The sequence below is a fragment of the Herpailurus yagouaroundi genome, unplaced genomic scaffold (assembly GCF_014898765.1).
Source record: "Herpailurus yagouaroundi ecotype Mexico unplaced genomic scaffold, PumYag 199, whole genome shotgun sequence".
Classification (NCBI taxonomy): domain Eukaryota; kingdom Metazoa; phylum Chordata; class Mammalia; order Carnivora; family Felidae; genus Herpailurus; species Herpailurus yagouaroundi.
In genome coordinates this window covers 6094333-6108112 of record NW_024412430.1, presented here as the reverse complement: position 1 = coordinate 6108112, position 13780 = coordinate 6094333, and the positions used below count along the sequence as shown (strand labels likewise).

The window sequence follows — 13780 nt, the reverse complement described above, 5'->3', positions numbered from 1 at the left end:
TTTGCATAGTTATAAAATTAAATTAAATGGTGAAAAGCAATCCCTGAAATTTAAAAGCAGAGTGAATCAAATGAAGTTAATGATACGCAGGTAAATGGCATAACCACACAGAAAGAAGCTGTCCCAAGTCACCTTAAACCTCAGCAGTTCGACTGAACATCCCCAGTCAGATCCCCGGGAAGGACAAAAAGGACTGGCAAGAAAAAACAGTTGTAAACTGTTTTCAGTCATGATCTTGTTGCAGAAGCGGTGGCATTGCTATTCTGAGATCACTGCACGTACATTGCGGTTTAGAGCAAATGAGTCGTTAGGTCTGTGATACTGAAAATTGGGATTTTTCAGCCTGCAACAAAAGATACACACATGAAAGATCAACGAGGTTAAGTAAAAATCCTGTAGCTCTGCATTTGTATTGCAAGCATGTTGTATTTTATCTAAAATAAAATAAAAAATATGTCCTGCTCTGTCCTTTGAAAAGGCCTAGGGAAAAAAAAAAAAAAAAAAAGACCAACCCAATAATAATGTGTTATTTGCATTCAAAGGAAAAGGAACAAGGCTCTTTTTCGAAATAGCTATTACCAGGTTGGGGGCAGCAGAGGTACAAGATAATCCCAGAACTCTGCGTTATTAGGAAGCCAGGAAGCCTCCAAAGACAGAACTTTCTAGTTCCTAGAAAGACAGGAACTAAGTTGAAGAGGGTGTCACTAGTCAAAGGTGGGACAATTTGAGCAGTCAACCAGGGCAACAGTCCCCAAGAATTGAAACGCATTTGTGATGTTTAAATTCACAAGCTCCTAATGATACTTCAAAAATCCCATCATCATAATTCTTCACCCCGAGGGGATGCTAGGGAACCCACTTTGTCTTCTGACAGCTTCAGTTAAGGAAAATAATTAGCATTGATCTGCCTTTTCTCTGTGAACTTTGTCTCTGCGTAACCTGAAAGTTGATGAGGGAAAATTTTTCTTTAAAGAGAGATTCTAATTGTTTATTTTTTTTAATCTTATTTTATTTTTTAACATCTATTCATTTTTGAGAGACAGAGAGAGAGAGAGCATGAGCCTGGGAAGGGCAGAGAGAGAGGGAGACACAGAATCTGAAACAGTCTCCAGGCTCTGAGCTGTCAGCACAGAGCCTGATGCGGGGCTCGAGCCCAGGAACCATGAGATTGTGACCTGAGCCGAAGTCAGGCACTTAACTGACTGAGCCACCCAGGCACCCTGATATCCTAACTGTTTAAATGAAAAAGGCATGATAGAATGTCACGGTTTTGCAACCCCCAGGAAATAATGAATCCAGCTAATGTATACCAGCAGCTAACTAACATTACAAAAAGAGAGACCACCAGACATTATTTGTCTCCTGGTGGAAGACATCAATACTACCTATGAAATAGTCTTGCCCAAAAAACTGAATCTAAATCTAATTAAGCCTTTAGAACTAATGACCGATTTCTAGGCAATATGGGGAACAGAAGAACACATTTTTGATAACACAGGGATGCGATAGGTAAAATCTAGACTATTTGAAACTCAGCAGAACAAATAAACTGGTTTCTGACTTCTTCAACAAGTGTATTATGAAGAAGTGAAAAAAAAAATGGAGGGAGGGGCACCTGGGTGGCTCAGTTGGTTAAGCGTCCGACTGGCTCAGGTCATGATCTCTTGGTCCATGAGTTCAAGCCCCACATCTGGGTCTGTGCTGACAGCTCAGAGCCTGGAGCCTGCTTCAGATCCTGCTCCCTCTTTCTCTGCTCCTCCTCTGCTCATGCTCTCTGTCTTTCAAAAATAAACATTAAAAAAATTTTTTTAAAAATTTGTTTTAAAACTTGGAGGAGACTAAAAGAAAAGAGGCAAATCAATCAGTCGTATTGTATGGCCCTTATTTGGATTCCCAATTGTGAAAAACTGGATTCCAAACTGGAAAATTTGGACCTTGATCTAGATATTTGATGGTAGTAAGAAATTATTGAAATAAATTTTAAGCTGTGATAATGTCTTTGGAAAAAAATCCTTATCTTTGAGGAATATGTACTGAAATATGTACAGATGATATAATGTCTACAGTTTGCTTCAAAATAATCTGAAGGAGAGGGAAGTTGTGGTGGAAATATATGGAATGATATTGGCCACGAGGAAATAATTTATGCAGTTGGGAGATGAGTGTATGTAAGCGTATTATACTGTTCTTTTTACTTTTTATAGGTGTGAGTTTTTCCAAAATAAAGTTTCCCAAAAAAGAAAGGTGAAATAAAGTGATCTTTAGAAAAAAAAAATCATGAAACTTGGAGAAACTAGACTCTGGACAAAAAAATTCTATGGATAGTTTAAACTAAATGTAATTGTGTTCTTCTCTTCCATATACTCTCTGATTTGTGCGATTGTTGAGGCTCTGCGATGAAGTGTATTGTGTTTGTTGCAGGCTTATGTGTGTATATTTGTACTTTAATGATAAGGGGAATGGACATCCATAAGTAGGGGTGAGGAAGCTTGGTCAGTGTGACGAGGACTGATGGACATTTTGTAGAGCAGGTGCACTCTGTGAGCCAAATATTTTTAAAAGTGATTGACTGTAAACTGGATTTGGTGCCACTTAATTGAATCTTAATCTTCTTTCACTAGAGTGATACCAATTGGTGGAAAGGCACCTCCAAAGGCAAGACTGGACTAATCCCAAGCAACTATGGTAAGCAGGGCTGTGGTGGTTTTGCTTTGGGTATGCTCTTTGCACGTTCAGTTCTCTAGAGGGTTCCTGGGGCTTCCTGCTTGCTGCTGTGGCTGCAAAATCGGTGGAGTCATTGCCAACGTAGGATGTTTTCTACTCCATGAACCTCTTGTCAATTAAATGGTAATGCACACTGGAGGTACTTGAACGTGATTCTTTGGCTTAAGAAAATACATTGTAGCACTCTTGATAGAACCCAAGGTTTCCAAAGAAAGAAATGCTTATGGCTCTCCCTTATTCAACTCTTAGAATATTTTTTTCTTTCTTTCTTTTTGCTTATTTATTTATTTATTTATTTATTTAATTTATTTATTGCTGTTAAACCACATCTCACAGATTTGTTTCTTAGCCTAGCCTTTTCTTTTGGGATGAAGTGACCCTGCCTCGTTAATTCACGTGTGGGGCAGTTATGTTCATTATCAGGTATCAAGGCAGTTGGAGGGGCTTGAACAGTGAGATATGGCCCCTGCCATGAAGCTAATGACGTTTTGGGGTGATGGGGGGTTTGTGGGGTCCGGAACCAATGGCCAAGAAAGAATTCTTGAAGACGTCTTTGGTGCAAAAATGGTGATTTTATTAAAGCATGGGGACCGGTCCCATGGGCAGGAAGAGCTGTGCTAGGGTTGTGACGGGTAACTCCTTATATACCAGGTTGGGACGGGGTCAGGGATAGAGTAAGTCTCTAAGGAATTCTGGAAGCAACGTTTCTAGGACCTTGAGGGACTAGCTGTTGCTAGGGATACACCGTTTATTACTGTTTAATAAAACCTCAGACATGAGTCCCTTCAGGTGCCTATTGGGGGCCATAAACTTGGAGCATGATTGCCAGCATATATCCTCGGGCAGTTGAGATAAAGGACTCACAGGATCCTCGAGGTTGGGACAATGTTCAGCTGAGGTTCTCTTTTGCTCCTAGCAAAGTGTCATCATCAAGGCAGCTGAGCTCCTAGAGGGAGGTCACTCTCGGTCTCAAGGACTTGTCAGTAAGGGAATTCAATTTACCTTAGTTTCCCATGTCACCATGGCAAGCACTTAAACCTCTTTCCTTTGTTCTTGGGTAGCTGGGAGTGTCCAAGGAACATCACACAGATCTCAGCTGGGGTGGGGGCTTGTGCTTTGCCCCTTAGCCTGCCTCATGCCCCGTTATCAAAGCCACTTCTAGCTGGGAGAGGGACAAACAGACAAAAGTACTTATGTAGAAAACAGCAAAGTAAAGTAAAAAGAGCACAGGATTGGCAAACAGCATTTTAATCCTTTTTCTTCCACTTCTTAATAACAGGGGGCTTTGGTGAAGGCACTTAACTGCTGTCCCCGGGACTGTATAATGAGAGGTTTGATTTAAATCACTTCCCAAGATTCCTTTGACTTCAGCATTCGATGAGTCCCTAGACCAGTGGGGCTGGCATCAGGCACCAGTTCCAAGCACTGGCAGAAGACTGAAAATTTCAAGGAAGGCACTGCAACGCCAGGGGAGCCAGGAGGGGAGGAGGGGAAGGGGAGGGGAAGTGAGAGCTGAGGTTTGGGGCCCAACACAGGGACCCCACTTGCCCTGGTCTAAAGGGGGTACCTGAGTGGCTCAGTTAGTTAAGCGTCTGACTTCGGCTCAGGTCATGATCTTGCGGTTCATGAGTTCAAGCCCTGTGTCAGGCTCAGTGCTGACAGCTTGGAGCCTGGAGCCTGGAGCCTGCTTTGGATTCTGTGTCTCCTCCTCTCTCTGCCCCTCCCATGCTCGTACTCTGTCTCTCTCTGTTTCTCAATAATAAATAAACGTTAAAAAAAAAAAATTTAAAGGTGATACTGTTCTGGGTTAAAAAAGACTTGTGGGGCGTCTGGGTGGCTCAGTCGGTGAAGTGTCCGACTTCAGCTCAGGTCATGTTCTTGTGGTTTGTGGGTTTGAGCCCCGCGTTGGGCTGTGTGCTGACAGCTCAGAGCCTGGAGCCTGCTTCGGATTCTGTGTCTCCCTCCCTCTCTGCGCATCCCCGACTCATGCTCTGTCTCTCAAAAGTGAATGTTAAAAAAAAAAAAAGAAGCAGTTCTACATTCTTCTAACCTTTGAAATCCCCAGTCTCCCTCCACCATGCACTCCACTTCAGCCAGGCATAGACACTGAGCATGTAGTTCTTCTGTTGCTTTGGATCCCCAGTGGCCAAGGGGGTGTCCAGGTACAGCTCTTTAGGGTGGGAGGGGGTGGGTCTGAAGTCTGTTTTGAACCACAGTCTTCAGGTGATCATACTCCTGCTTCTAGGACAACTGAGAACACACCTTCCTTAGAGGCAGGTAGGTGTGCCGATTGCCCTCTGTAAATAAAGGAGGCAAACTGTTTCCCCCTCCCGCGTGCCCCCCACATGCGCACACACGAGGGAAACAATTATTTTCAGCCGTCTTCAAGTAGGGTGTTTTTACAGAATGTAAAATTGAACATCAGATGTTTTCTTTTGCCTGTTTGTGACTGTGTTTATTGCATCCTTGAGTATACTGGCATGCAGGCCACGGATCTGTTTGTTTTTGCTTCCAGTTAATTGCCGTGTTTGTTTTTGTTTATACTTCCTCTCAATTGCTGTGGTGTTGCCTTACTGCTTAGCTTTGCTTTCATTTCACAGATAATTCAGCTTCTTTTAAAGCGGGAAACATCGGTTTGCTTTTCTGCTACTTTTTCTTTTTTTTTAATTTTTTTTTCAACGTTTATTTATTTTTGGGACAGAGAGAGACAGAGCATGAACGGGCAAGGGGCAGAGAGAGAGGGAGACACAGAATCGGAAACAGGCTCCAGGCTCTGAACCATCAGCCCAGAGCCCGACGCGGGGCTCGAACTCACGGACCGTTGAGATCGTGACCTGGTTGAAGTCGGACGCTTAACCGACTGCGCCACCCAGGCGCCCCGTCTGCTACTTTTTCAATCCACATTGGAAGGGATGCTGTGTGGTGAGGGCCGTGGCTGGGGACTGCCAGGTGGCTTCCATGAGTCATTTGGGCAGTGTGCTCACTGTTGGGTTTGCACTTTCTCTTTTCTATCTAGTGGCCGAGCAGGCAGAATCCATTGACAATCCATTGCACGAAGCTGCAAAAAGAGGTAGGTGTGATTGTTTTTCATTGGGATACGCAGTGCTGTGTGCAGTAAAACACACAGATCTTAATTATATGGTTTGATGACTTTTTTTTTAAATGTTGATTTATTTCCGAGAGAGAGAGAGCAAGCTCAAGTGGGGAATGGGCAGAGAGAGGGGGACAGAGGGGCTGAAACAGGCTCTACACTGAGAGCAGAGAGCCCAATGTGAGGCTTGAATTCACAGCCTATGAGATGATGATCTGAGCCGAAGTTGGAGGGTTAACCTAACCGACTGAGCCACCAGGGTGCCCCAGTTTGACAAACGTGCACACCCATGTAACCAACACCCGGATCAAGAGCTAGAACATTTCTGTCATCCCAGAAAGTTCCAGTTAACCCCTGCCTCCCCCAGAGGCAGTCTCTGTTCCACTATCACCCTAGAAAGAGAAGTGATTTTAATTTTTTTTTTTTCTTAAGTAATCTCTACATCCCAATGTGGGGCTCCCACTCACAACCCCGAGATCAAGAGTCACGTGCTCTACCAACTGAGCCAGCCCGGTGTCCCTGCGATTTTAATTTTTAATTTTTAATTAAAAATGTCAGCCACCAAACACTTCTGAGTACTTTACGTACCCTGCGCTCAGTGGTAAGCAGAAAGGCGTGGTCTGTGACTCCCAGAGCTCAGAGTCCGGCAGGAGAGAGATGTGTGTAACAGATCATTATAAGATGGTGTCAGAAGCACAGCAGTGGAAGTTATGTTTAAGTTAAACAGGCTGCAGAGGCCAGCATGAGTCACTGGAGGGCAGTGGGGTGGAGGCTTCCTGGGGATAAAGCATTTAGGAGGGTATTGGTATAGGGCAAGTGTGTGGGGTAAGGATGGAGTTGGGGAGGGACAGAGCAACAGGGGTGGGCCTCGTTTGGGGGGCTCTATCTTGTTTTCTTCTTTAAATTTTTTTAATGTTTATATTTGAGAAAGAGAGAGAGCACATGAGCTGGGGAGGTGCAGAGAGAGAGAGAGAGAAAGAGAGAGCGAGAAGATGAAGGGGGAGGGGCAGAGAGTGAGGGAGACACAGAATCTGAAGCAGGGTCTAGGCTCTGAGCTGTCAGCACAGAGCCCGATGTGGGGCTTCAGCTTACAAACTGTGAGATCATGACCTGAGCCGAAATCGAGTTGGATGCTTAACTGACTGAGCCACCCAGGAGCCCCTAAAGAACTGGAATTTAAATAAAAACTTGAAGGGAGAAAGAAAGAGAGAGAGAGAGAGAGAGAGAGAGAGAGAGAGAGAGAGAGAAAGAAAGAAAGAAAGAAAGAAAGAAAGAAAGAAAGAAAGAAAGAAAGAATTATTTGTAAGTTAGATATTTAGGACATTAGCCAGAGGATTTTAAATTAATAGTTATATTTTAACATATGAGAGCAGCAACTTTGAGTAGGTTATTTAGCATTTGTTTTCTTATTTTCTTATAAGAACTGATTTTAAGATGCATTTCATATGAATATGAGTATTATCTACTTGTTCTTAGGTTTGACTGGTTTTTTCCCCCAAGTTCCAGGATTTCACGAAACAAAAAATTACATGTAGGTAGCTTTTACAGAGTAAGACTACCATAAGTAGACTCACGTAGGCAACTCCTCCCCTTAACCTACCATTAAAAATTGTTGTTGTACAATCTATCAAGCTTATTTGTTACTTCATCAGTTTCATACACACTGTTTAGTGTATGTGTACCAACCCGTGTATACCATCAATTGAATGTTTGTGTCCCCTGAAAATTCACATGTCGAAACTCAACCCCAATGTGGTGGTATTTGGAGGTAGGGACTTTGGCAGGTGGTTAGGTTATGAGGGTTCTGCCCTCGTGAAGGGAGCTGGTAGAGACCCCAGAAGAGCTCTCTCTCTCTGCTCTTTCTGTTGAAGGGGTGGAAAGACAGCGTCTATGAACCAGGAAGTAGGCTCTTACCAGACACTGAATCTGCTGGCGCCTTGATTCTGGACTTCCCAGAACTGTGACAAATAATTCGTGTCCCTTAAGCCATTCCTACTCTACCTCCCCTCACCCCCCCCCCCCCCACAAATTGTTGTTAAGGCTTTTCATTAATAAGTTGGGAGTGAAAATGTACCATAATGAATGCATTACTGAGGAGGTCTTAATTTCAGATTTGCTGACTAAATCCATTCTAGGTGGAAATGTATGGAGGATGAAATGGATTTCAAAGCAAAACAAAACCCTCTTTCTTGTGCTTTTATAAACGTAAAACTTTTTCAGGCAACTTGAGCTGGTTAAGAGAGTGTTTGGACAACCGAGTCGGTGTGAATGGCTTAGACAAAGCTGGAAGCACTGCCCTGTACTGGGCCTGCCACGGGGGCCACAAAGGTACTATGTTCTGTTCATTACCGTCGATGTCCATGCTGCTGAAAATGTGCTTCAGGTGGGGGAGCGGGGTTTACAGAAATGAAACAAAAATTATGCTTTTCACATCCTATAGAAGATCGGCCAAAACCTTGCTCCGGGAGGTCTGGAAAACAGTAGGTAGGATGCTCACTGCATGGACCTCTCTCACTTGAAAGAGTGGGAACTTCCTTTCCTCTCTTGAGCTTGGAGAGGTTACAGGAAAACCATAGTAATGTCAACACAAACCCCACTATCTAATCTGACAGAAGAAAGGGGCAGAAGTGACTACTCTGCCTGCTGCTCTAGCTTAGCTTTTCCCAAGACATGTTTTCATGGTTTACATGAATGTTTAATGCATGCTGTTACATTCAGGGGAAGGACAGCATTTGTGTCAGTTAGTGGTTGAGTGGGCAGCCTTCTCAGTTGCAACCAGTAATACAACAAATGGAATTTCTAGATCTGTTTCATCCTGACCCCAAATCTACCACATCCACTCTCTTTCCCCCTCTCCCTACAACACACACACAAAATAAATACGACAGCAATGAGAAAGAGCACCCAACAAACTAAACAGCATAGCCAGAGGACAGTTCGTGGCTCTTCCCCAAAAGAAGCCAATCTCATTTTAGCTAACAAACGCAGATTCGTTAAATGAGTATAAAGTATCATGGTGAATGTAGAGATATTTCTATAATAGTTGCCGTGTGAAAAAATGCAAAAGCCAAATTATTGGAACACAATTTTTCCTTAGATAATTCTACTTTTTAGGTTCTTAAATCTTGTATTTACATAAATTTTAACAAATTTGTTGCAAGGATTTTTTTGAAGATTCTTCTAAAGAATCAATCCTCTTTTTAAAATGATTATGCCTAGTCTTGTCAGCCTTTTCCTTTGCACTCTTGAAAAATACCTTTTCTATTTCAGATATAGTGGAGATGCTGTTTACTCAACCAAACATTGAACTGAACCAACAGGTAAGTTCGCTTATGCGGAAGTTGGTGGTCACTTAACACACCTGCCTTGTTCTCGTGATGTGGCTTATGGGCATGGAAAGTCCTATCTTTGTGCCTTGAACGGACCTTTTCCCATTTATTATCTTTCATACAGTTTTTAATCCAAGTAGTAGAAGTGCATCATTAAAAATGTACCGTTGTACCGAAGTCCAAATTGTATAAAGCCCAAAACACCTACCATGTTCCTTCTCATATGTCACTCTCAACGTTTAGCTCTTAACTCTTGCCTTCATGTTACTAAGGAAGATGCTTATGGGGCTGTCCCCTAAGTCATCATCTTCATAAATATTTCAGTGCCCCATCTGAAGGTTGAAGCTTATCAGCTGCCCCAACTCTGATCTGCCAGTGCCCACCCTTTGTTCCTCTGGTCTGCCCCATGTATCATATCATAGTTTTTGGTTATATTACTCTATGATGCTTACAAGTATTATGGCTATTTAAATGTTTAAATGCTGCTCGCTGCTTGTATAACTTTTGTTTCTGTACTTCTTGACTTTTATTTTGCTGAGAATATTTTTTTTTGGAGGTTTATTTATCTTGAGACAGAGAGAAAGCATGAGTAGGGGAGGGGCAGAGAGAGAGAGAGGAGACAGTGAGACTCCCAAGTAGGCTCTACACTGTCCGTGCAGAGCCCAGTGCAGGGATCAAACTCAGGTAGCATGAAATCATGACCTAAGTCGGACACTTAACTGAGCCACCCAGGAGCCCCTCGCTGGTTTTTGGTTTTTGTATCTCATTAAGATTCCCACACTGTTTAACGTTCTCTTGATATACTTTCTTTTTTCTCCCTGGAATGGTACTTCCCGAAGCCCTCATCCTCGATCTCTGCTCTGAGCGTCTCTTTACTGGCGCCTTTCTCCCGGGGTGTGTCTTCACTTTTCTGGATCCCGTGTTTTCCTCCTTTTGTTGAAGAACATCCTTGAAGATTCCTAAGAAAGGGGACCTAGGGATTGATTATTTGGCTGACAGAATTCTAGGTTGAGAATGATTTTCCTCAGAATTTCGCAGGCAAGGCTCTATGGTATTCCGGTTTTTAGGATTGCCCTTGAGAAGTTTGATGCCATTTTGATTCCCATTCTTTTGTGTGTGATCTGCTTTTTTGTTGCTTAGAATCATTACCCTGTCCTTGATGTTCTAAAATTTCTTAATGTGCTTCAGCGTGTTTCTTCCCAGTAAAGGTGGTGGACTCTCTCAGCCTGAAAGGGTCTACTGTTTCTTTTCTAGTTTTTATTGACCATTGTCTTTATTCTTTGGGTCTGGAATGCCCACCAGTAGTTAGGTTGGACCTCTGGTTGAGTCTCCAGTTATTTTAGTTTTTCTCAGAGATTTTTTACCTTTTTTTTTTAAGTTTATGTGTTTATTTTGAGAGAGAGAAAGAGAGAGAAACTGAGAAAGAGTATGCAGGGGAGGGGTAGAGAGAGAGGGAGAGATTGAGAATCCCAAGAAGGCTCTGTGCTGTCAGCGTGGAGCCCTACTCGGGGCTCGAACTCAACCAACCATGAGATCACGACTGGAGCAGAAATCAAGACTTAACCAACTGAGCCACCCAGGCACCCCAGGATTTTCTTAGCTTTATGTTTTATTTTGGTTACCTTTTTAATTCCTCAGTGTCCTAGGTTTTCTATTGCTGTGTGACAACCCACAAGCTTAGCCGCCTAAAACAACACGCATTTACCTTATACGTTCTGTAAGCCAGAATTCTGGGCATGGCGGAGCTGGGCTCTCTGCTCAGGGTCTCACGGGCCAGAGTCACGGTATTGGCCAGAAGCATGTTCTCATCTGGAGCTCAGATCTCATTCCAGGTTCGTTCAGGTTGCCGGCGGGATTGAGTTTCTTGCACCTGCAGTGCTCTGGACCTCAGCTTTCAGAGATCACCCCTCTCCGTTGACATTTCACAACATGGCTGTTTGCTTTCTTCCTTAAGGTCACTAGGAGATTGTGTTTCTGAAGCTATACCTTTGGGAAAGGGCCCGTCTGATTTGGTCATGCCCACCCAGTATAATCTCTCTTTTGATGAGCTCAATGTCAGCTGATTAGAAACTGCATTATGGGAGTGATATCCTATTATATTCATTAGTCTCATACATACTTGAGGGGGAAGAATTTTACAGGGGGTGGATCCCCAGGGGGCGGGGATCTTGGGCAGCAGCTTAGAATTTTGTCTACTTATAAGCTCTTTTACTCTCATGATCGCTTTCTTTTTTAAATGTTTCTTCTTTTTACTTATTTTTGAGGGGTGGGGGGGACAGAGGATCTGAAGCAGGCTCTGTACTGACAGCAGAGAGCCTGACGCGGGGCTCACATTCATGAATGGCCAAGTCATAACTTGAGCCGAAGTCAGACGCTTAACTGACTGAGCCACCCAGGTGCCCTGCTGATTATTGCTTTTAAATAGCTTCTTTTCTTGTTGCATGATGCTGTATATCATGTTGTATCTTGACTATATTAATTACAGCTTTTTAAAACCTTTCCTGCCATTCACTGTACTGTGTCTTTTCCCTCTGAGATCCATTCGTTTTGTTTTAATCTTCTCTCAAATATGAGAGGCTTTCCTCAAATACCTAGTATCTTTGTGTCTCCAGCCATGTGTGAGGGTGACTGGAAGTTCTGCATGCACGTGGGGCTTACTGGCTGTGGGCTTCTCTGTAGGGTGAGGTGGGAAGGTCCTGGCTGTTGTGCTGGGTTATCCCCAGATGTCAGCGTGGGTATGCTCTCCCCCTCCACATGCGGGGCTATCCACCTCCACCGGAGGATTGTCCTCCAGCTCCCTGCCTGCAGGTGCTAGGCTGTATACGCTGGGGCAGCAGGGTAGGTCAAGGCAGCTGGGAGAGGAGTCTTACCGCTCAATTTGTAGGTGTCTCAGCTCACCCACCACTGTGAGTTCCTGGCCTTATTGCCACCTTCCCTCGTACCCGAGTCCCCTGAGCTTGGAAACTACCTGGTTCATTTTTCGACAGGGTCATCCTGCCATCCGCACTGGGTCACCTGGCAGCAAGGAGAGAGGAAGGTGATCTAATTACTTTTTTTTTTTTTTTAATGTTTATTTATTTTGAGAGAGAGTGCGCGTGCGCGAGCTGGGGAAGAGCCTAGAGAGATGGAAGAGAGAGACTCCCAAGCAGGCTCCCCACTCTCAGCACCGAGCCTGACATGGGGCTCGATCTCACGAACCAGGAGATCATGACCTGAGCCAAAATCAAGAGTCACATGCTTAACCGACTGACTCACCCAGGCGCCCCTGATTATTTCTATAAACACTTTCACCCAGTACTCTTGTGTCCAGTCCCGTGCCTCACGCTCGTTCCAGTGTCTCTGGGCATCGCCAGGGCCTGATTTCTTGCGAGGTTTGCAGGGGCAGGTCTGCTTGCTCGCTCCTGGTGTTTCCCTCTGCTCTGCCACGTCCGTTTCTCCTCTTTCATCCATTCCCTCCCCCCAAATGACTTTTCTCTCATCCCTTGAGTCTCCTTTCTCTCTTGGGAACTTTATATGACTTTATAATTTGTTCTCACTTTGAGTTTGCTTGGAGTAAACCTGAATTCGTGCATGTTTTCAACCCACCGTCTCTTTTTAAAATGCTGCTTTCTCTTTTTAAATCACCATAGAACAAGTTGGGAGACACAGCTTTGCACGCCGCTGCCTGGAAAGGTTATGCAGATATTGTCCACTTGCTTCTGGAAAAAGGTAAAGCATCTGTCTGGCCTTTGCTCACCCTGGAAAAACAGGCTGTGTTCAATTACATTATTTGAAATAGTAGGAAGAATCATAGGCTCCGTATTTTGAAACTGGGATTTTAACCTCTACTCTGTCTGTATCACAGAGTTGTTACAATAAGATGAAGTTACAGTGGTGATTTGTGTTAAATTTTTTGTTTTACGTTAAAAGCTTGGTAAGCTTTAAAATTCCATGTATTACTTTTCGTAGGAGTTTATTGTATATTTCTGTGGGATTAAAGGGTCCTTGGAGAAAGGCGTGTGTATGTGCACCCGTGCAGAGAAGATGCTATCTCAGAAAGCTGTAGGGGAAAGGTGCTGAGGCCCCTGTTCACACGGAAAGTCCTGACAGATAAAGAATGCTGTGGCTGTAATGTCCTGCTTTGATCTGAGCAGGTGCTACAAGTACGGGGAAGATGAAGATACCTCGATTCCCTATTTTTATACAAGTCAGAGGGGACAGTGAAATTATGAACTGACCATCCATCCATCCATCCGTCACATAAATATTAATCCTTACAGAGGGCCAGGCATATCTCCCCGTCCTGCATCCTGGTCCAGAAGCTATAATATAAGATGCTTGAGTCCCAAGGTGTCTTATGGATGCACGTTCATTAGGGATCCTCACAGCAATGTTGTGGGATATAGAGAGGACATGTTATTGATTTAAAGGACATTGGTGATGTACATCTCAGGTACAAAAGATCAGACAGCATGAGGTGCCCCCCTAAAGGTTATGCTGAGAACTGGGCTGTCTGTGCTGGCTGCCACTAACCACACAGGCCCCTGAGCCCATGAAATGAGCATGGTCTGGACCAAGATGTACTGTAAGTGTAACAGGCACGTCAAATTTCAAAGACTTAGGGGAAAAAAAAAAGACGTAAAATATCGCAATAACT

At 43.8% G+C, this 13780-nt stretch overlaps 1 protein-coding gene across 1 annotated transcript in view; it reads left to right on the top strand.

Moving 5' to 3' along the window:
* The window catches only part of OSTF1 (osteoclast stimulating factor 1), a 57723-nt gene that overhangs the window by 35699 nt on the left and 8244 nt on the right, over positions 1–13780 (top strand). The window contains exons 4-8 of the mRNA XM_040449327.1: positions 2622–2685; positions 5741–5794; positions 8036–8143; positions 9086–9135; positions 12774–12852. Of these exons, the coding sequence (XP_040305261.1) occupies positions 2622–2685; positions 5741–5794; positions 8036–8143; positions 9086–9135; positions 12774–12852 (355 nt within the window). The remainder of the gene's footprint in view (positions 1–2621; positions 2686–5740; positions 5795–8035; positions 8144–9085; positions 9136–12773; positions 12853–13780) is intronic.